The following is a 20,642-nucleotide window of genomic DNA, read 5'->3' as shown; positions in this document are numbered from 1 at the left end:
TTTACCTATAAAAGCATGATGCTGTTCCTAGGTTGTTTCCCCACACTTAATTTTTACTTGTTTTACTCTCCTGATCTTCTCTAAACTCTAGAGTCAGAGATGTTAAATGGCTTATTTGGCAAGATGGACAGCTTTGAGGATACATTCAGCAAGCCTGTGAAGTCCAGTGGAACTCTTCTGCTGTTGCCGCATGCTCTCAGTACAGTAGAGAAATGTGAAATAACCACTGGTACAGCACAAGGAGAAGGAGATGTTCCTTCTGAGCAGCCTAATAGAAGAAAGGCTGTCATTTCACAGGAATTGGAAACAACTAGGTGGACTGAAAAAAGCCACTCTATTGAACTAAAGGATTCTTTACTCCAAAACGCAGATGGAGATACAGGGGATGGTAAAGATGGCTGTTTAATAGGACACAAGGAACTGGGGTCACTTACGGTTACAGGAGATAGGCAAGATTGTAGAACATGTAAGTCATCTGAGAATGAGAAGCCTGTGAGAGAAATGCAGTCGTCATCAAGCCAGTGGTCTCAACTGAACTTATCTGATCTTGATGTAACTCACTTGGAAATGTCCATATGTAGCTCTCCACCTTCTGACTTATGTAGAGAGAAAAATTTAGAAGAGAAGACAGTAGCAATGACCAGGGATGATGCTGTGGAAACATCTTTACTGGATACTTCAAACTTGATAAAAGAACAAAAGCTGTTGAGTGTCAATTTGTCAGAAAAGTGCTGTGAAGTGAAAAATTCTGAAAACAACCCAACATCAGAAATAGCTCCAATAAAATCTGTGTCTCTGAGTGTTCAAGATCCAAAGTTAGTAAAAGAATGTGCAGCTGAGAAGGTTTCCAAAATGAGCTTCTTAAACTGTAATTCTTTATTAATTGAAAGTACAAATGTCACAGAGTATTCTGTAGTCTACAATGGAAGCTTTTCCAAGCATTTAAAAGCAACTTCTAAATCTGTCATAACTGATGTTCTATCTCACCCACTTGTATGTAGTGCTACATCTCCAAATAATGGCAATGACCTACATTTAATAAATAACGAAAGTACTCTTACAGAGTCTGGCTGGAAAAGCAGCCTGAATATGTTATCCAGCTTAAGAAAGAGATCCAAGAGATTCATTTATACAATAAATAATACGTTACTATATCAAGAAGAAGAAGCAGAGAAAGAAGTAACCTCTGAGTCACCTATTCATCCTGTATTACCACATTCAGAATCTGATTCGTATGAATTTCACAGATGTCATGTGGCCAGTGTTGATGAGCAAGGTATATTATTAAGCTTTTCATCATCTGTGGATGCTTTTTTTTATTTATTAAGAACATTTTATTTAAATGTTTCAGATAAAATCATGTAAAATCTTGTGTTTGTGATAAAGTAGTTCTACAGCTGGGAATCATTACATGGAACTGGTCCATTTACAGTAATAGTGACAGAATAGCATTATTTTCACGTAGGCTGATGCTAATTTTCTGCTTTATTCTCAGCTTACTTTCTGGAATGGAAACTTCCAACTTGAGCCATTATTCTAATTGACAATCTTTATTATCTTTGTCAGTGCTGTTTAGATATCCATAGTGTCAAGGGCTGTCCTGACTGAGTTGATAACGTCTGAGAGATCAGAAAGAACGATCAAGTTGTACTGTTATTTTTCTAAAATTAGAGGGTTTAAGACTGTACATCGGTTTCTTTCAGAAACACAAAATATTTAAAAAAACAAATTATGTAATGAAAGAAGCACATACTCGTACTTTTAAAAGCTGTTGTTGTCACTAGAAGACTAATGTTAGAGGAGTTGAAGTACATCTCTTTAAAGTCTGAAATAAAAACTTATGTTGAGACACAAGGAATGAAAGCCCATTTCTTCAGATTTCATTACAACTAAAAATTGGGGGTTTATTTTATATATGTGTGTGTGTGTGTGTTGGGGTTTTTTTAAACTAATAGTAGTTAACTGCGCACTTGTTTCTGGCTATTAGAACATAAGTAGATTAAATAGATCTCCAGTCTTGTCAAGGTGTTCACATTTGAAAACAAAAGTGATGTTTATGGTACCAGTTTTAAGCATATGTAGAAATGATCTGATTTTACATTTGTTTGAATAAATAAGAACTTTACTAACACTTTTTTTTTTTCTCTAATGCCTTCTCTTGTAGACTGCTTGCTTCTTCCTGAGAGAAAGTGTTTGCAATCGGATATCAAGGAAAATCAATTTGGCACTTGTACTTTAAAAATGGATATAATGGATAGCTCATCTGGTAATTCCTTCAATGATAGGGTGAAGCAACAAGACCTGAGAGACTTAAGGGAAAATGCAAGAGAGGGTCAACCTGCTGCATTGTTAAAAAGCTTAGATATATCTAATGCATGGAAAGAAGACATAACAAATTCTTTAAATAGTGAAATAACTTCAAATATAAAACGTAAAGTTCTAGCTTCAGCATGCCTAGTGGCAAGAAAGCATTCCAAATTGTTCCCTAAAGGCTGTTGCTCAGAGAAAGGCAAAAAAGATAACTACATGTGTGCTAATGTGAACAATGGAGGTTCTGTACCTCGGAGCCTGAAAGAAGAACTTGCATGGTTTTCCCCCAGGAATAATGAACACTTGATTGATACGCATCATGACGCTACATCTGTGACAGACAGTAGTTTCAATAATACTTTGAGTCAGATCAACATTGGCATAAATGGAGTCAGTAGTGATTGTTGTAATAAAATATCAACTGATAAACGGCTTGCTACAGACCAGTGGTCAGTAGCTGGCTGTAGAGAACAACTTGGACCTCTGGGAGTAAACTGCTCAGAAAATCATAGTACTGGATTAAAACAAGAGGAGAAAACAGATGCGACTGCCTTTTCAGAAGTCAGAGTCAACAATGAAAAGCCAAAGTCGACTGAAAACAGTGAAAGCCCTCAAGCAGCTGATTTCACTAATGTAGCTGTAGAGATTGCTAAAGAATCCATGGATTGTATAGATGATAATTCTTTAAATGAAGTGGTTTCTGAAGAAGATAAACAAGTAGCACCTACATATTTCAGCAAAAAGCCAGTTGCAAACCTAAAGGATAAAGGGAAATCATCAGGAAGTCTTAATGCATGCAGTTTGAATCTGGACTTTGGTGGCTTTCAGACTGCTTCCAATAAGCAGATTAAGTTCTCTGAAGTCAGTATAGCAAAAGGCAGAATGCTGTTTAAAGATATTGAAAGTGAATGCTTTGAAGGCTGTTCTATGGAAAGAGTCAGAAACTTTTCAAATCAAGAGAAAAAGGAGAGTATGTTTTTCTCAGATTCAGAAAGCAACTTGGCCAGTAGTTCATCTGATTCTCTAGGTTCACAGACAAATTTTCTTAAGCCCAGACATACACAGTTTACTCCACACAAAATTGGCTTGTGTAAAAGCTTTCCTAGAAGCCCACAATCCTTGCAAGAAACAAATCAAACCTTGACAGCAAGCCAAGAAGCTGAAATTGCTGAACTTTCTAGTATCCTGGAAGAAACAGGTAGTCAGTTTGAATTTACACAGTTTAGAAAGCAAAGTAGCATGATCCAAAGTTATGCCTTTCAACAGTTTGGAACTGCAGAAACATGTGGAAGAAAAAATGTGGAAGATAATTCAAAAAAAAGAAAACGTGCTGGGTTTTGTTGCACTTTAAAAAACGAAAATCAGGTGAAAACTGAAAAGTATTGTATGAATCAGGAAGACACAAATGAAGACTCTGTCATGAAATATAAAAAAGAAAATGCAGTGGTTTTTCATAAAAATGACAAAAAGGTTACTTTTGCTAATTTAGACAGAAATGAAAGTAGAATATCTAATGAGAGCTTTCCAGTAGGTAAAGGGGACAGCTTTTCTCATTTTGCAGGGTTTAGTTCAGCTGCAGGAAAAAAAATAAATATTTCTAAGGCAGCTTTGAACAGATCTGCAGAGCTCTTCAGGGACTTGGATGATGATAACTATTTGTTTAAATCTTCTAAAACTAGTACTAGATGTCACCCTTTAAATAGTCATATGTCTTCTAACTGTAATTTTGCCAGATACCTGGCAAAAGAAAATGAAGGAAAAATGGTTTGCGTTTCAGATTTCAAAAGCATAGATGCCATTTCCCAACCAGGTTCTGTTTCCCACCATGCACAGAAAAAAAATGAGGAAAATATTAGTACACTGTTTAAGGAAAATGCGGAAAATCAGACAAAAAGATCAATAAAGTATAAGGAAAATGCTAGTTTCAGCAGTACTAACACTATCATCAGCAGTGTATCATTCATTAAAAACCATAACCAGAATCATAAAACTTCCAAACAATTTTTGAATCAAGGAGATTGCCAAGTTGAAGGCAGTTTACAAGAAGAGTCTTTAGATGTAACATGTGTAGGAGATGCTATTACCGATGCAGAAGAACAAAGTTTAAGTATAGCGGATGAAATTAAAAACCTATCTCCTAATCAGAAAGGAGAAGACAGAAAGGAAAATGAATGCTTGTCACCAAAATGTCGAAGTCCAGCTGGTGGTGATAAATCCATTTCTGTTGCCGCTTTGGATCATTCTCTACACTTGTTCAATGTACAACGTGCTGAAAGAGATGTAAATGTTCTGGACAACTCTCATAAATTAAAGGCAGATCATAAAAATATGGAAGAAGACACCACCCATGATAAGATCCTGTTAGAGAATGAAAGCGGAATAAAAGTAGGTTCTTACCATCATCAAATACCTGTTGATCAAGAGGTAGGTGTTGAAAAAAATGAAGTGAACAGGAGTTACCTGACGGGATTTCATACTGCTAGTGGCAAAAAAATAACAATTGCTGATGGGTTTTTAGCTAAAGCTGAACAGTTTTTTGCAGAAAATGTTGATGTAAGAAAGGAACATAATGACTATTTTGAAAACCCCATAAAAAAAAGGAAATGTGGTAAAAACTGTGTCAAAGACTGGGATTTACGTACTGAAAGCACTGTTCAATGTGACCTAGATAATAAAAAGCTTGTTCCTGAAGAACCTGTAAATCAATTTAAGCAGGCAGTAGAGAGCAGTCCCGTTAAACAGGTTGTGCTTCTTGATACTGTTAAAGTAGATACTTCTTTTAAGCTGCGTGAAAGAAGTTTACTAACTTCGTATACATGTGAAAAAGCTGATGTCTGTCCTGAAAAGTCAGAATTGGAATTGCTTCCTGAACAGGAGAGGGATGCTTTGAGTAGAGCTTGTTTGTCTGAAGATGAAAAACTGTTTGTAGAGAGAGAGATGGAATACTCACCAAAAAAGAGGGATGATTCAGAAAAAATGCATGATTCTCCTGTGCACTCTGCTGCATCTCTGAATTTAATGAAGATATCAAATGACCTTGAAGATAATTCTGTGCCTGGAGGTACAAAAGATACTTTATTTGCTGAGGATAGAAACAGTATATCTGATCAATCCCTCCTCTTAACTTCAAAAAGTAGCTGCTCTCATTTGAATTGTGACAGTACAGAATTTGACTTAGAACACTTAAATGAACTTTGTGCTGATACAAATGGCTTCATGAACACCACAGTTAATGCTTGTCAAAACCAGTCACTAGTCAGTCTTCCTGAAGATGAAAGTAGTTTAGCCAGGTTAAAAGAAACAGCACTTAGTGTTGAGAATCAGAGGGGTGATCTGAAACAAATTGTGTTTAGTACAGGAAAAGGTAAGGCAGTTCCTGTTTCAGAAAGTGCATTAGCAAGAGTCAGAGAAATATTTCAAGACAATTACAGTGAATCTGTGAAATATGAGACTAGCTTGAGAACCAATCAAACAAAAATTGCTGGAAATACATCTGCCATCATTCATGCTGAGTGCCTGAATTCCTTTAAGTTTTTAAATGATGCAGGAAGCGAAGAGATTAATTCATCCACATCCCATTTTATTAAAGTAAATGCAAGTGCTAGTGAAAGTCATCACCAGGATATAAACACATCTGCAGATGCAAAGCCTGTTTTAAATTCTCAGATGCGAAGCTCTGAACACAATAGTAAGCTTTTGGGGCACTTGCCTATTCCAGATAAGCAGACAAAGGAGTCAGATTCTTCTACAAGCAGTCGTGGGTTTTTCAGTACAGCAAGTGGTAAGCCTGTACAACTATCAGAAGAGTCACTCAGGAAGGCCCGACAGCTCTTTTCTGAAATGGAAGGCCATCAGTCATCTCATGTACAAGAAGCATTTTTAGTTGAGGAAGGTGTTGAAAAGTCTGAAATGCACACTGAAGTAGTTCCTAGGAAAATGCAGGTAATGTTACCAAGAGGGGAAGAAATTGCCAGCACTGAACTGGTTTCAGGTCCTGCTTTGGGGTTCAGCACTGCAAGTGGAAAGCAGGTAAAAGTCTCTAAAAATGCCTATCAAAAAGCAAAGGCAATTTTAAAAGAATGTGATGACTTTTTGAGCAGTGGGCTTTGCATTACAGATCAACTCAGTTCAATTAAAGAGAGTGGTCAACATGTAGAATCTGTAACTGATAAAGTGATCTTGGAATCCAAAATTGAAAAAAGCTGCGATGAAGACTTTGGTGTAGAAAGCATCTGCCTTGAGGAAATGAAGTCTTTTCCAGGCACTAACCATGTCGAAATGCCCGAGTATGTACCACATAGTAAGAAAAACAAGCAGTTAACATTTAAAAATAACTTTCAGCAAGAGGAGACTAGAGCTTTTGGAAAAGGTCAGCTGAACCTGGGGATGAAAACGGAGTCTGAAGCAGTTTCATGCAGTGTTACTGCTAAAGCAGAAAGGAATATTAATCTTCTCCAAACTCCAAATAGTTACTTGGAAATGGAGGCTGTGGAAAGTGCAAGAGCCTTTATGGAAGACGATCTTTCCAGTTCTGGAGCACAAGTTAATGCTGGACGGTCTTTCAGTGGCCAACTGGATAAAAACTTTCAAAGTAAGACCTTTGGGAAGAGGCACTTTGAAGGAGAAAACTCACTTGGTAGGTCTTTGTCTTATTTATTTATTGATTGATTGATTGATTGATTTAGTGTGAGGTGTCCCTGCCCATGGCAGGGGGTTAGAACTAGGTGATCTTAAGGTCCTTTCCAACCCTAACTATTCAATGATTCTGTATGTTGTACTCCATATTTCTGCGCCGGGGGTTGTTTGAGGGTGGTTTTTCAATGTCGTATTTATTTTCAGGCCATACAGAAGCTGAAGTTCTTTCTCTAGTGTCAATGACAAAAATTATTCTTGTTGCAGGCAGAGTTCATCCACTTGCTGCAGCTCATCCGCTCTTTAGAGACTTAAATGCACAGTGCAAGCTGAATTTGTGATTAGTATTTGAAGGTGTGCAGGTTTTGCTGGTTTATCATAAAGTAATGGAAGAAAACTACTGCTCCTTTTCTCTCTGAACAGAATTCTTTCCTTTTTTTTTTTCTCTACACAAATCTAGTGGTTTTTCATTGCAAAATGAGCAGCAGTATTTCCATTGTCACCTTTTTGTGCCTTGTAGGTAAAGAAATGGTTTCATTTGTATCATGATTGCCAGTCTGATATGAAAAATAGTTGTTGATCTAAAAGCACAGTTTACCATCTAAAAGTGATCTGTCTCAGGGCTGAAGTGTTGGTACTTAATGCTTGCACAGTCACCCATACCTGTTCAGGGACGTGGGCTGGCTGCAAACTCTTTATGGAATCATAGATTGCACTAGAGTTGATGCCCAGCTACACCAGTTCAGGTATGAAGGTTGGGCAAGCCAGTGAGTGTGGCAAAGTGGGCAGGCGTGAAAAGGCAGATAGGTCTCTCTCAGCCCAGCTTGCAGCAGCTGTGCCACAGTTGAACCATATCCTTAGTTACAGCTTCTGTAAAAGATGTGTTACACAATTTTTTAGAATTCTGGATGGACTCTAAGTACTTAAAGTATAAAAAAGTTGCAGGTGAACTGTGCTGCTGGAGTCCACTGCAGTGCACTTTGGCGCAGACTGTCCTAAGTATGTCCTGAGTATGTTTGATAACTTAAGGCTCACAAATTTTAATTTGGATGGAGCAGGCTTACTGACCCCAAAAGGTCCTGCAAGGGATTTCATTATATGAAGTCTTGAAGTCATTCTCAGTAACACACACAATCATTCTTTACAGAAGCAGCTTTTGCATGTTACAGTGTTCGGTGTTCAAAAAGGCTGTTTAATAGAGATATGATCTGAAAACTACTGCTACTCCTGTTTGCTCTGACTTCTTTGATGTTTTATTTAGCAATTATAATCAAGTTATACAGTATTGGTAAGAAACTGAACTTAAAAAGAGCATCACTTTTAACAAAATCTGTGGGTTTATTCTAGGAGAACCTCCAATTAAGAGACAGCTGCTGCTTGAGTTTAACAAAACATGGAATTCCCCCAGATCTTTGAAAGCTTCAAAAAGCACCCCTGACGGTAACTTTAGTCTTCTTGTGTTCCAAGCAGTAATCTGATACTGGTTGTTGTCCTTAGAATTCTTCAATTTACAGTAAAATTATGTGTAATAAGATTGCTTAACTACTGCTTTTATCAGTATAGTCATGGAAATCCAGGGAAGCTGCTATGGTGATGTCTTTGCTGAATTGAAAATCACATGATTAATGGTATGCCTTCTTGTGTAGAATGTAAATATATTACAGTATACTACTTCTGCAAGAACTCTGGTTTACAGCTTAGTAGGAGTTTATCCAGTTTCTTCCAAATCTCTTCTATCCTAAATCTCACAAATTCTAGTCTCAGAAGGCAGAATATATTTTATTGATCTGTAACTGCTCAGTTAAAAACTGTATCTACAAGAAAATGAGAAGTTATTGGTAATTTCATCATATAATAATTTGTGAACAATATATTTACTGATTTACTCTGTTACAGATGCTTTTAGTATTTTAAGCAAGTAATATGGAGGCTTATGAAATCAAGTGAAATCAAGGTTTTAAAGTTTGAGTTGATGCTTTATGTGAAACTAGTTAGTGATTAGGATATTTGTATAATATGATTTTGGCTACAGGCTTTGGTTATGGGATATGCTGGGTTCTTTAAGGAACTTGTTCTTTCTAAGCACTGCATGCTCTCACCTGTAATTCAGTAGCAGGATTCATCAAATATATTGGTTTAACCAGTATATTGGTTTCTGGATGCTGTTCTAAATCTGTGCTAAACATAAACCCCTTGATCTAAAGTTTTAAATGGAATTAGTGTCTCCTAGAGAATAATTTTGTACCCTTCATATGTAAATATTATCCTACTCTGCAGCAGGATTGTTTATTCTTTGGTGCAACAACTGAAAACAATTCTGATCTCCAGTACAGTCTTGCCTCTGACTTCTAGAACATGTGACATCTTGTATCTATGACTTCTCATGTGAAACTTCCTCATTGCAGCCCAAGGATGTAGCACAAATGAGTTTAAATTCCAGGCAGACATGATTTAGTTATGTTGATATATCCAAGGTAAACATGCCCTTCAATGATGGAAGGAGGATTTTGTGCAAATGGGCACAAAATCTGTTGTAACTTTAAAAAAAAAAATAAAAACAGAGTTGCTAGAAGAATTGTAAATTGAATGGTAGCCTACCTGGCATTAAATAAATGATAAACATTTCCTTCTCATGAGCGTAAAAACATCTTTCAGGCTCACAAATAGTAATTGTGGAGAGTTCAGCATTGAGGTCACTTACCTTTTATATGTGTCTGCAACAAGTGAAGATGTTTTATACAGAGATTTTGTTGGTGGGGGTGGGGAAGAACAAAGCAGTTAAAAAGGTTTCCACAGTAGAATTATGTATTTATAACATTAATATAAAAAAATATTTGCTGTAAATATCCATGTAATGTGCTATTTCAGACTTTTTTTCTAATTATCTTACAGGCATTTTCAAAGACAGAAGAAAGTTTATATACGATGTTCCTTTAAAACCCATAACTTGTCAGCCATTTGGGTGAGAAATTTATAATATATTTTACAGTTCTTCTAATGCAGCTTCTTAAACTTGGAAGCCCTCATATCCTTTTAAAAATATATGGCAATAATTTGCTACCCAACTTTATAAAACACTTATAATCTTACTTCAGACTAAACAGGTTACCATTACACATTGCTGCAATAGACCAGTGAGATGCTAAACAAGTTTTACACTTGTATTTCTCTTTTCTCAATAGATAGAAATTAAGTATTTGGTTTTTAAAATGTCAAAGACTGATATTTCGTCATTCTATTGATGTAGTGCTGAATGTTATATTACTAAATTAAGACTATAAAAATCCTAACAAATAGTTTTGTCAGGAAGCTGAAACCTGTATGTTTAAATGTTTTCATCTTTGTAGGGCTACAAAAGAACGAGAGGAAGTCAAGAATCCTACCCTTACTCTACCAGATCAGGACTTTAAAGGATTCAGATCTAAACCTGCCATTTTTCAGCACTGTGCAATAAGGCAGCCTTCAAATGGTACTTCAGGGGTTTCTGCTCCGTGTAAGGCCTCAACAAAAGAAAGTGAAGAAACAAGAAGATTGTACAAATCTGGCAAAACTGCTAAAACTTTTATTCCACCCTTCAAAACCAAGCTGACATTTTCGACAGGTGAACAGCACAGTAGCAAAAGGTGTGACTCACCAATCAGCAGAGATATGACTAATGAGATGGAATTAAATCAGATCACAACTGAACACAACGTTGCTGAACCTCAAGACCACCAGTCCTGCATCCAGCATGCAACAGACACTGACCTAGAAAATGGCAATTTAGGTATTTTTTCAGATTTTGATCACTTAACTATTATGAATACTAACCATCAGAATTGAACCTTTAAGGGTTTTTCGTACTTGGTCAGGCTTTTTTTTAAGTGAAAAGAAGCTTCTCTTTCAGCTTTTTTATTTGGCGGGGGGGGGGGAGGTGGTGGTGGTAGTTCAGGAAAATGACAAAGTAATTACTTTCCTAGTATTTTATATTGCACTCGTAATAAATCATGTGCAACTCTTTTCCAAAGTTAATTAAGAACATGAAAAATTTGCTTTCACATGGTGCTTCAGAAACAAACTGTCCTACGCTTCTTCTGATATTTGATTTTATAGTGTGACTGTGTATCTTTATATGTACTGTAAAAAAGGGTTTGCTGGTTTAATTATTTTTTTTCTTTGCAGATCTGGTCAAGATGATAACAAATCTTCGTTGTGCCAGAGATCTGCAGGAAATGAGAATTAAAAAGAAATGTAGGCAGCATATTAGCTCCCAGCCAGGCAGTCTTTATGTCATTAAAACATCTGCAAGAAACAGAATCCCTCTGAAAACTGCAGTAGAAGAGAAATCTCCTGGTTTTTATTCTGCTGAAGAGGTATATTGGTATTTTTTTACTGTGTGTCTTTCCTGGAATTTGTTCCTTAAGACAAGCAAACAAACTGTAGCTTTTAAATAGATACATTCTTCAGTTTTTAGATGAGTGTTTACAGTAACTGTTAGACCAGTTGCTACAGTATTTAAGCAGCTTTGCATATCCACAGTTTTAAAGGCTTTTCCAGATAATAAAGGTCATAAATATATCTCTGTAGTGTTATAATCAAACAAGAGAAGCATCAAACAAGGAAAAAAATCAACCAATGATAGTTGCTTTTGACTTTTAACCCATATGAAGAGGTTTTTTTTAGATAAAGTTTAAATTTAAGCTTAGCTAGGTCTATAGCCAAAGACCTTTGCTTTTGGTACCGTGAAGGTACAATACCTGTTGAATGTTTTTAAACACTTATAAAGGAGATTGTGGTGCTGTTCTGCTAAACCAATTGCTGGGAGTTCTTACATTCTGCTCAGATTACATATGAAATTACATTTTTTATCTGAATTTATAACATTAGATATTCAGCTGAATTCTTACTTTTTTGTCATTACTTTGTCTTTTTAATCTAATTTTTTTGCAGCTTTACACATATGGTGTTTCAAAGCATTGCATACAAGTTAACAGCACAAATGCAGAATCATTCCAGTTTCTCATCAAAGACTTCTTCAGTAAGGAGTATATATTAGCTGGAAATGGGATGCAGCTTGCTGATGGAGGATGGCTAATACCTACAGATGAGGGAAAAGCTGGAAAAAAAGAGTTTTACAGGTACTGCTATTTAGGAACTCAAGACAAGTGTGCTCTTTGTTAATTATCCCCTAGAATAAAATCCAACAGAGTGATCTTTTAAAGCCTCTGAATACTTTTACTGGGCATTTTTAATACGTCTCTGTTAGTGTAAGTAAAGATATTGTAGGATTGTAAATTTACTGCGTAGACTAATGTTGGAGATCTTCACTGACCATTAAAGGAAGCATACAAAGTCGATTTAGAAAATTTCTGGGAATTCTCCAACAGTATAAATAGTACAATTAAATAAAATATTACTATTTTCTGTTACCAATAAAATGTTACTATTTTCTGTTAATTCGGAACTTTACCGTTGCACACGAATGCTGCCAAAGCACAAAACTGCAGTATTCAGGCTATAACCAGATCAGGTTATGGAATGTAGCCTTCCTCTTTTCACTGTAATAAATATTCCTTTGTTAATGTAGCCTATGTACATACATTGAATACTATGCCAGGAAAAAACAGGCAAGTGAAAACTTAAGTGTGTTTCAGATTAATTTGTTAACAATTTATCTGCAGAGCTCTCTGTGACACTCCTGGAGTGGATCCCAAGCTAATAACAGAGGCCTGGGTTTACAATCACTATAGGTGGATTGTATGGAAATTGGCAGCCATGGAAGTATCTTTTCCACATGAATTTGCTAACAGATGTTTGACGCCAGAAACGGTGCTGTTGCAGTTGAAATATAGGTATGTGTATAGCAGTATATTTGGAGTTACAATCTGTGATACTGTGTGCTTTCCAGATCATAATATTACAAACTAAGCACCTTTACCTTGCATTTATTGTTTTATCAGAATGCTTGTATTGTTAAACTTATGCATAGTAGTATTAAAAATGTTATTTTCAAAAATTTACATAACATTTGCTTCACTACAGTGGTACTTAATCATGTCAATTGATTAAGCTCTAGTTTGCTGCAGTTGTTTCTAAGGAAAAACAATGTGATGGATTTTGTTTGCTTTGACAAAGCATTGTGAATTCTTTTTTGTAGGTATGATTTAGAAGTTGATAAAAGTAAACGATCAGCAATCAAAAAAATAACAGAAAGAGATGATGCAGCAGGTAAAACACTTGTACTGTGTATCTCTAAAATCGTATCGCTAAACACCGTTGTATCTCCTAGCGGTAGCAATAAGAATGTGGAAAGTAAAAAAGCAGCAGCAATAATTGAAGTTACTGATGGCTGGTATGGGATTAGAGCTCTTCTGGATCCACCTCTCAAAGCTTTCTTACATAGAAGAAGGCTAGCTGTTGGTCAGAAGATCATAGTGCATGGAGCAGAACTTGTTGGCTCTCAGAATGGATGTACACCACTGGAAGCCCCAGATTCTCTTATGTTAAAGGTAAAACAAAATATTAGTTCAGCTTGACTGGATGTAACCAAGAGATGTGATAGATGCTGTGTAATTGAGCCATGTTTTATAAACAGAAAAAGTTTTCTCAGGACTTTATAAACACACAGAGTTTTCTTGAAGTTTAATAACCAGATTTGTAAGACATGACACCAGGTAGCTGACACTACTCAGTAGGATAGAAACACGAATTTAAAATATTAAATTCTGCGAAGTTTTCCTGTGTGTTTTGAAAGGTCCTGCTCCTTTATTTGGCAATATGGAAATTGGTGGAAGAATGGGGGAGAAGAAACAGGTCATGAGAGGGTGAGCTTGGGCAGGGGTGTCTTTAACTTGTTTGAGGATGATTAAAGTGCTGGGTGAAGTTTCAGCATAAAACTTTTGCTCTTCTGGTACAAAACAGTGGCTTGTCTCATAGATGCTCATTTCCTAGAGAATTTTTATTCATCAAATTTTTTGGTTCCGGTTTAAAATGCATTCTTCAATGTGATATTTTCAAGTGCAAAAATGAGATACTGTTAGTGAGGTCAATGTGAAAATAGTCTTCCCTCTAGTTATAATAAGTTGGATATCTTTTTGACCTACTGGTGACAGTTTTTCAACATTTGACTTACTCAGATTTCGGCGAACAGCACTCGCTGTGCACGATGGCATGCAAAACTAGGATTTCACTCGGATCCCAGGCCTTTCCCTTTGCCTTTGTCATCACTTTACAGTGAGGGTGGTGCAGTGGGATGTATTGATGTAGTTGTTCAAAGAACTTACCCTATTCAGGTATGCTATTTTATTAATCTAACAGGTTTTATGAGGTAAAAATCGTGTTAGTTAATTGCTATATTATTCCTCAAATCAGCCATTGTATGGAGAGCTAAAAAATTTGAGAGAAGATGCCGTTATGTGTAGAATAAACAGGAGTGGTTCCTGCTGTGTGTGTATTCCATATTTCAGGACTGGAGCATCCTGCTGTAAGAAGAATTTGAGTTTGTGCTCAGGATCTCTGGTTGGCTTTGCTTTCAGCTTCAAAAAGCCAGAAATAATTAAACTTCAGTTCTGTAATCTAAAAAGCACAGTGCTTGTTTTAAAGGAGAAAAAAAATACTGACAATTTCAACTCCGAAGTAGAAGTAAAACCCAATTTTTTTCTATCAATATGCATATCCTTGTAAAAAGCTAGATATTTATAACCATTAGTAAGGTTACTTTTTCTTACATGTAGGTGACTATATTGTGGAAGATCTATAACTTAAAAATGTCACTGAAAATACAGTGTGATTATGGTGTAAAATAGAATGAAGACCTTTTAAATACCACTTGATATGCAGACATTTCAGTATGGTCAGACTTCATTCTAACTACTTGCTTTTATGACAATACCACCTACAAGAAGAAACAATTTTTTTTAATTAGTAATCAATACTTTTAGTGTTACTAGTTTAATCAGGATACAGCTTTCAGATTTTGTTAACTTTTCTCAGAGCATGTTAAACTTGCCATTTACACATAAGGGTTTTTTTACGGTTTTCTTTCTGCAGTGTTGTATTAACTGTTGATTTATGTAGAATGAATTCTGCAAAGGTAATAGCAATACTTGGTTTGGATCATTACATAATCATAAATAAATGTCATTAATGGAGGAAATTGCGGCACTTACTGCGTGAACTGCCTGATAGGCAGAAAGGGGACTAATCTGTAACCACATCAATAGTAAATAGCTTCCAGGCTGGGGAGAAAAGTGGTGCTTTGTATCTCTTTATATCCAAGATTCATGTGATGATGTTTTATTTGATTGTTTCGGCTTTTTTAAACACTGAGACTTGCTCAAACATAACAAAACAATAGGAAGACGTGGGCTGTCTGTCTCGTTTTGCTCAAGAGTCAAGGAGTATAGGAATCACAGTAACCCTAATTGAAGGTGTCAGACTGTGAAGACTGCAGGAAATCCAGGGCATGCAGGGCCTATTTCAGCAATTCACTTCTTCGTAAGGATTAGTCCTTCAGCCCTTTCTCATCCTGCTCTCACTATATTCTCATGTTGCTTCTCTATGCTAAACCTGTTGCTTAGCTAACTAAATTCACTAAACCAGGAGCAACTAATTCATAGTAATAATACAAAAAAAACAACCAAACAAAACTAGCCAATGCTCATCGCAGGGAGTGTTGGACTAGATGGCCTTTAAAGGTCCCTTCCAACCCAAAGTATTCTATGATTCTATAAAAAATAAAAAGCCCACAACGAACTGCTGGTTTTTGAATTAACAAACTGAATGTGGTCTGATGAGATCCAGTATGTACTAAAGCAAGTACAAAGGAGAAGATAGGACTGTGCAGCAAAGAGAAAGGTAAGGGATCACTTTCAGCAGCACTTACCTCTTTGTTTGGCTTACCTATTCCTTCAAATCAGGCAAAGTTGTGAACAAGACTGGAGTCCTGTGGAACCATTTAAGGCAGAAAAAGTTTATGACTATCTTGAGAAGAACATCATAGTTCTTTTACAGCATATAACCTAATGTGTTAAAACAGACAGTACGGTTGATGTGGAAACACAAATTGGGTAGAGGGTAGAATGCAGTTCTGGTGTATTTTTAAATATTGAGTTTGATGGTTCATGTCTTAATGTATCTGCCAGTGGGATCCAGCTATCTTCTAAATTACATCATTGATACCTATTAGCATAAGTTTTGGCTTCTTCAGCTGTTGAATCATACAGTTTTGATTACTCATTCATTCTGTCTGTGTATCTTTAAAGTGAAGATGTACCAACTAATGCTGTGGGGATTTGCCTTCTACCTATTACACTGAGAGAACTTATGACCTATTGCCTGTTCATTTTTTTAAAGCATTTTTACTTAACAGTGAATATTAGAAGGAAGTTAAATGAAGTTAAAAATTTTGAAAGTCTGGGCTTGATTATTTTTTAATTTATTTTTTTTTAATCTCTTTATTTCAGTGGATGGAAAAGACATCAGCTGGTTCATATGTATTTCGTAACAGCCGAGCTGAAGAAAGGGAAGCTGCCAAGCATGCAGAGGGTCAACAAAAGAAACTGGAAGCTCTGTTTGCAAAAATCCAAGCAGAATATGAGAAGCATGAAGGTAAAGTTGTCATTATGTCATTATTTCAGAACATGTATCAGTGTTTACAGAAGAGTTTAAAGAAACCGGCAAAACTTATGTGGTGATAGAGAAGCAGAGATAGAGTGTTAGGCTGGTTTGTTGTTGGTTTTGCGTTGTGTTGTTTTAGGTTTTTTACTTCCTACATATCAAGACCTTTCACTACAAAACAGTTATATACTTACTTGCTTGGCTTCTCAGCTCTCTGGAAAATTCTTCCTGAATGTGTTAGTAGCCAGGCTACTCAAAAATTACCATTGAGGTGATGCTTAGGGAAGTGCTACAAAATTGTAGAACTGTTAATTCCATTCTCTTCAAAGACCTGACACCATAATATTTCACCCAGAGGTGGACGCTGCTTAGGATGTATCTCAGTAGACCTGAACACTCAAGACTGAGCATCTTGCCTCACAAACATTGTAGGACTGTGAAGATACTGTGGTCAGTGGAACCAGTAAATGGGACAGGAACCCTGGTGACACAGAACATGAGGAAGGCTGAGGTACTGAATGCCTTTTTCATCTCAGCCTTAACAAGCAATGCCAGCCTTCAGCAATCCCATGCCCTAGAAACCAGGGCAGTCTGAAGCAAGAACAACATACACTTGGCGGAAGAGGATCAAGTTAGAGAATGCTTACGTAAACTGGAAATATGTAAGTCTTTTGGTGGTGGGATGAACCCACAAGTGCTGAAGAAGCTAGCTAATGTTTTTGTGAGGTTGCTGTGATCATGGTGATTGGTAGAGGTGCCTGAAGACTGGAGGAAGACAAATGTGTCTCTTGTCTTCAAAAAGGACAGGAAGAAGGACCCAGAGAACTGACTACAAGCCAGCCAGGCTTACCTTGATACCTGAGAAGGTGATGAAACAACTAATCATGGAAACCATTTCCAGGCACATAAAGGACAACAACATGATAGGGAGTAATCAGCACAGATTCACCAAGGGGAAGCCATGTTTAACAAACCTGACAACCTTCTCTGATGAAATGACTGGCTTGGGTAGATAAAAGGCAAGAGCGATGCATATTGTCTACCTTGACTTCAGTAAGGCTTTTGACAATGCCTTCCTTACAATCCTTAGTGATGCTTCCTTCCTTAGTGATGAATCCTTCCTTAGTGATGCTGATGACGCATGAGCTGGGTTGAGCAGTCAGGTGGGTTGAAGACTGGCTGAACAGTTGGGCCTAGAAGATGGTGATCAGTGGCATAAAGTCTGTTTGGAGGCCAGTAACTAGCGGTATACTCCACGGATCAATGCTTGGTCCAGTCCTGGTTTACCATCTTCGTTAATGATCTGGGCAGAGTGTCCTCTCAGCAGGTTTGTGATGATACAAAATTAGGACTGATACAATAGAGGATTGTGCTGCCATCCAAAGGGACCTCAATAGGCTGGAGAAATGGGCTGACAAGAGCATTGTGAAGTTCAACAAAGGGAAGTGCAAATCTTGCACCTGAGGAGGAACAGTCCCATGCACTAGTACATGCTTGGGAATACTCAGCTGGAAAGCAGCTTTCTGGAAAAGGTCCTGGGGGTCCTGGTGACAAGTTGAAGAGTGTTGCTAGAAGGTCTAAGGAGGTGATCATTCCCTTCTGTTTAGCATTGGTAAGGCTCTATGTGGAGTGCTGTGTCCAGTTCTGCGCTCCCTAGCACAAGAAAGATGTGGACATGCTTGGAAAGAGCCAAAGGGCCATGAAGATGCCTAAGGGGTTAAAGTATCTGATGTAAGAGGAAATGTTGAGAGAGAGATGCTTCTGTTCAGCCTCGAGAAGAGAAAGCTTAGGGGCATCTGATCTGTGACAAATACCTGAAGGGATAGTGCCAAAGATGGAGCCAGGCTTTCCCAGTGTTGCCTAGCGGCAGGACCAGAGGCAATGGATGCAGACTGAAACAGGAGATTCCCTCTGGACATCAGGAAGCCCTTTTTCACTGTAGACTTACCAACAGTGTTGCCTGCAGAGGCTCTGAAATCTTCATTCTTGGGGATACGCAAAAGCTCAGTGGACATGGTCTTGGGCAGTGTGTTCTATGTGACCCTACCTGAGCAGGAGGGTTGGCCAAGATGACCTCCAGAGATCCTCTCCAACTTCAGCCATTTTCCTGATTCCGGAAATGGAAACGGGATGACGCTGTGCCAGCGATTTCTAGCAGCAGTTTCAGGTCTGCTGTTGCTGTAAGTGCTGCAACTTGGCTGCTGATTGCTGCAGCTTCATGAAACTCACTGCTGCAACAGAAAGTGTTTGCTTCCTCTTAGGTTTGGCTCAGCTAAACTGGAATGAGGAAGGAAGGGTATTAGGATTCTTGCCACACTGATTATGGGTTCCAACTGTCTTGATACTCTGGTCTGTGTTTTTGGGAGGAGTTTTTATTGGTTTTGGTTCAGTGGAGTTCTGTGGGTGGGGTGTGAATTTTTTTTTGTTGCTGTTAATTTGGTTTGTTGTTGGTTTTCTATCCAGAAACAGATAGGATTCCATCACTAACAGTAACCTGTGCAGTTCAAATTTCATATGGTCATATCTACAACCCAGATAGCCACTCACTTTCCATAAATCTTTCTCAGGCTGATCTGTAACACCAAGAAGTTCTCTAACTGCTTTCTCAGCAGGAACAGGAAGTGACAGACATACAGAAAATATGGTCAACTATTGATGAAATTTCATAGCAGCCCCTCAAGTCTACCACCCTCTCTTAAGTGCAGACACTGATACTGGCTTCCCCGAAGTTTTTATAAATGTTCTGATCTATGTTGTATTTGAATGTCCCCGAAGTTTTTATAAATGTTCTGATCTATGTTGTATTTGAATGAATGAGTGGAGTTTTTTCTGTTTGCATTTTCTGAATGTATATACACATGTATATCAGTTCCTGTATAGAAGTGGTTTGTGTTTGTATTCCGGCAAGACCTACGTACTGCCAGGCTTCTTGCATAATTATTTCTTCTTTCGCTTTCAAAGTGTATTGGTTGCACGCAACATAATGGTGCTTTTTCAACAGAGAGAACTAGCAAAACTCTGAGATCACGCATAGTCACAAGACAGCAAATCCGTAATTTGCAGGATGGTGCAGAACTTTATGAAGCAATTCAGAATGCATCTGATCCTGGTTATATGGAGGTAACTGTAGATCCTATTGGGCTAATCTGGAAATGCTAGTGGCATGATTTACAATATCATACCTAAGAGCTAAAACCAACCATTAAATTACTATTTATTTTTGCTGCCTTTTGAGATTTTTCTAGAGCATGCCTACTGCTAAATAAATTAAGATTAAAAAAATGAATTAAAATAGATTAATGATATATTGGATTATAAAGCAGAATGCTATTTTCTCTTGACATAAAAATCCAGGATATAGCACAATTAAAAGTTAGTTACTTGTAATTTTATTTCTTTGTCTTCTAAATATGAAAAGTAAATGCATCTCCTAAGTCTGGACTTCCACATGCGTATTTTTGCATCTGCTCACTGAAGTGTTTGATTGTATTGTTATTGTTCTTCTCATTCCCTGTTCCAGTTCAATCACAGCTTTCAAGTGCTTATGCCTTTGTTAATGAAGGTGCAGGTGATTAGTGCCTGACAGTTGGTAAAAATGAAATACATACCTTGTCTTTTACAAGTCAGGATCCTTGACTGTCATAAAGCCAAATGATCTGTGACTGTATCTGATACAGTGTTAATCATGTCTATGGTGCTGCATGTAAAGGCATCTGGATCTTGAAGACTTGGTCAGAAAGGTAACGCTCCTGATGCATTTTAGCGTAGGTCACTGTATTAGCTCAGAGATAGCAGCCTACTGAGAGGTGCAGCTCTTCTTTTCTCCTGACAGAATGTTTTTCTATTATTTCTTCTTTCTTATGAAATAGAGAAGCTTGCCAGTTATATTAAATATTCACCTTAGTTATGTGCTGTTAAGCAGGCTTCTCACTCACTGTCACATACGAGCAGTGTGTTACATAATACTGCAACAGCAGAGCACCATCTGAGTAGCAGTCAAGACTGGTGACTCCTGTTGTGTTAACATACCTTATGTTAAGTCCTAGTAGTGTATCCATTGAACAGTAAATAGCTTGTAACAGACAAACAGAGGCTATCTAAAA

At 37.3% G+C, this 20,642-nt stretch overlaps 1 protein-coding gene across 1 annotated transcript in view; it reads left to right on the top strand.

The window, feature by feature from the left end:
- Positions 1-99: 99 nt before the first annotated feature.
- BRCA2 (BRCA2 DNA repair associated) overlaps positions 100-20,642 on the top strand; it is a 25,363-nt gene continuing 4,820 nt past the window's right edge. Inside the window, exons 1-12 of the mRNA XM_065678412.1 lie at positions 100-1,276; positions 2,165-6,946; positions 8,290-8,382; positions 9,835-9,904; positions 10,290-10,708; positions 11,104-11,294; positions 11,872-12,059; positions 12,603-12,773; positions 13,079-13,430; positions 14,058-14,213; positions 16,386-16,530; positions 19,541-19,659. Coding sequence (XP_065534484.1) covers positions 100-1,276; positions 2,165-6,946; positions 8,290-8,382; positions 9,835-9,904; positions 10,290-10,708; positions 11,104-11,294; positions 11,872-12,059; positions 12,603-12,773; positions 13,079-13,430; positions 14,058-14,213; positions 16,386-16,530; positions 19,541-19,659 — 7,863 coding nt within the window. The remainder of the gene's footprint in view (positions 1,277-2,164; positions 6,947-8,289; positions 8,383-9,834; positions 9,905-10,289; positions 10,709-11,103; positions 11,295-11,871; positions 12,060-12,602; positions 12,774-13,078; positions 13,431-14,057; positions 14,214-16,385; positions 16,531-19,540; positions 19,660-20,642) is intronic.

This window comes from Lathamus discolor, chromosome 4 (assembly GCF_037157495.1).
Source record: "Lathamus discolor isolate bLatDis1 chromosome 4, bLatDis1.hap1, whole genome shotgun sequence".
Taxonomy (NCBI): domain Eukaryota; kingdom Metazoa; phylum Chordata; class Aves; order Psittaciformes; family Psittacidae; genus Lathamus; species Lathamus discolor.
The sequence above is the reverse complement of the archived record's forward strand: the minus strand, read 5'-3'. Positions and strand labels throughout refer to the sequence as shown.